Raw genomic sequence first — 1,471 nt, forward strand, 5'->3', positions numbered from 1 at the left:
GCATGGTTTTTCATCCACAGATGGATGGTCAGTCAGACCAGACAATACAGACACTGGAAGACATGCTGAGAACATGTGTTCTACAGTTTAAAGGAAATTGGGATGCACAAATGCGTTGGTCGAGTTTGCGTATAACAACAATTATTACTCGAGCATAGGCATGGACCCATGTGAAGAATTGTATGGCAGACCATGTAGGACCCATGTTGGAATGAAGTCGGGGAACGGGAACTTTTGGGTCCATAATTAGTGCAACAAATGGCAAATATTTTGAAGCTTATCAGGGAAAACTTGAAGACAGCTCGGGACAGGCAGAAGAGTTACACTGATAAGCGAAGGAGAGATTTAGAATTTGAGGTTGGATACCAAGTATTCCTTCGATTATCCCCATGTAAAGAAGTACTCAGGTTTGGAAGAAAAGGGAAACTGAGTCCCTGCTACATCGGACATTATGAGATTATAGAACGAGTTGGCCCGGTAGCGTATAAGTTACAGTTACATCCAGAGCTAACATGTATTCACAACGTGTTCCATGTATCGACGTTGAGGAAGTATATACCTGATCCTATGCACGTACTGGTAGAACAACCGATTCAGCTCAAGGAAAATTTATCGTATGAAGAAGAGACGGTTCAGATCTTAGACAGTAAAGAACAGATGCTTAGGAACAAAATTATACCTTTAGTGAAGGTATTATGGAACAACCATGGAGCTGGAGAAGTGACGTGGGAATCTGAGGAGCAAGTAAAGAAGAAGTATCCTCAACTTTTTCACTTATTTATACAAGTAAATTTTGAGGACGAAATTTCTTTTAAGGGGTGGTAGGTTGTAAAACATGCACCTTACTTTCCCTTTTTTATTATGTTTATTGTTTGAGTTAAGCAAAGTGATGAGGTTAAATATTTAAGTTAGATTGGATTTGTGCGTTTTCAGGTAAATGAAAAGTTTAAAGAAGGAAAACGTTTAAGTATGAAACTTAGCTCTCGGATACTTATTAATCTAGCCTTACAAAGAGAATTTCTAGCTAAATGTTGGTCGTGATGAGGGGTGACTACGAGTGAGCATAAGGATGGCATCAAGTAAATGTTGTCGAACATCGAGTATAAGCGATCGAGGAAGGGTCGAGCATCGAGTGTAGGCGATCGAGGAAGGGTCAAGCATCTAGTGTAAGCGAGGAAGGGTCGATCATTGAGTATGAACGATCGAGTAAGGAATGTGCATCGAGCGAGCTATCCCAAACCAAGTATCCCATCAAGTATCGAGTCCTTACCATCGAGTATTCAACAGAGAGCCATTGAATTTTCCATTGAGTAATGACCCTTCTTTATCGAGTTTTTCCAGCGAGAATCTAGTTTGCTCGAAACGCTCAGTTTTAAACTTCTCTTTTAGTTATCTATATAGATGGATTAATCTCGGCTCTTAATCTCCACTAGTGGGTGAGGTGTCTTAAGAAGATTCCATGCAAAAGGGT

General features: G+C 40.2%; 1 protein-coding gene across 1 annotated transcript; it reads left to right on the forward strand.

Annotated features, from left to right (window-relative positions):
* Positions 1–258: 258 nt before the first annotated feature.
* Positions 259–825, forward strand: LOC120067488. Its single transcript, XM_039019041.1, has one exon. It carries the CDS (start codon positions 259–261, stop codon positions 823–825), a length of 567 nt encoding a protein of 188 aa, XP_038874969.1.
* The last annotated feature ends 646 nt before the right edge of the window (positions 826–1,471 follow it).

This window comes from Benincasa hispida, chromosome 12 (assembly GCF_009727055.1).
Source record: "Benincasa hispida cultivar B227 chromosome 12, ASM972705v1, whole genome shotgun sequence".
Taxonomy (NCBI): Eukaryota; Viridiplantae; Streptophyta; class Magnoliopsida; order Cucurbitales; family Cucurbitaceae; genus Benincasa; species Benincasa hispida.

Bases quoted from the DNA above. Each gene is read 5' to 3' on its own strand.
- LOC120067488 (XM_039019041.1), top strand. From the start codon at position 259: ATGGCAAATATTTTGAAGCTTATCAGGGAAAACTTGAAGACAGCTCGG.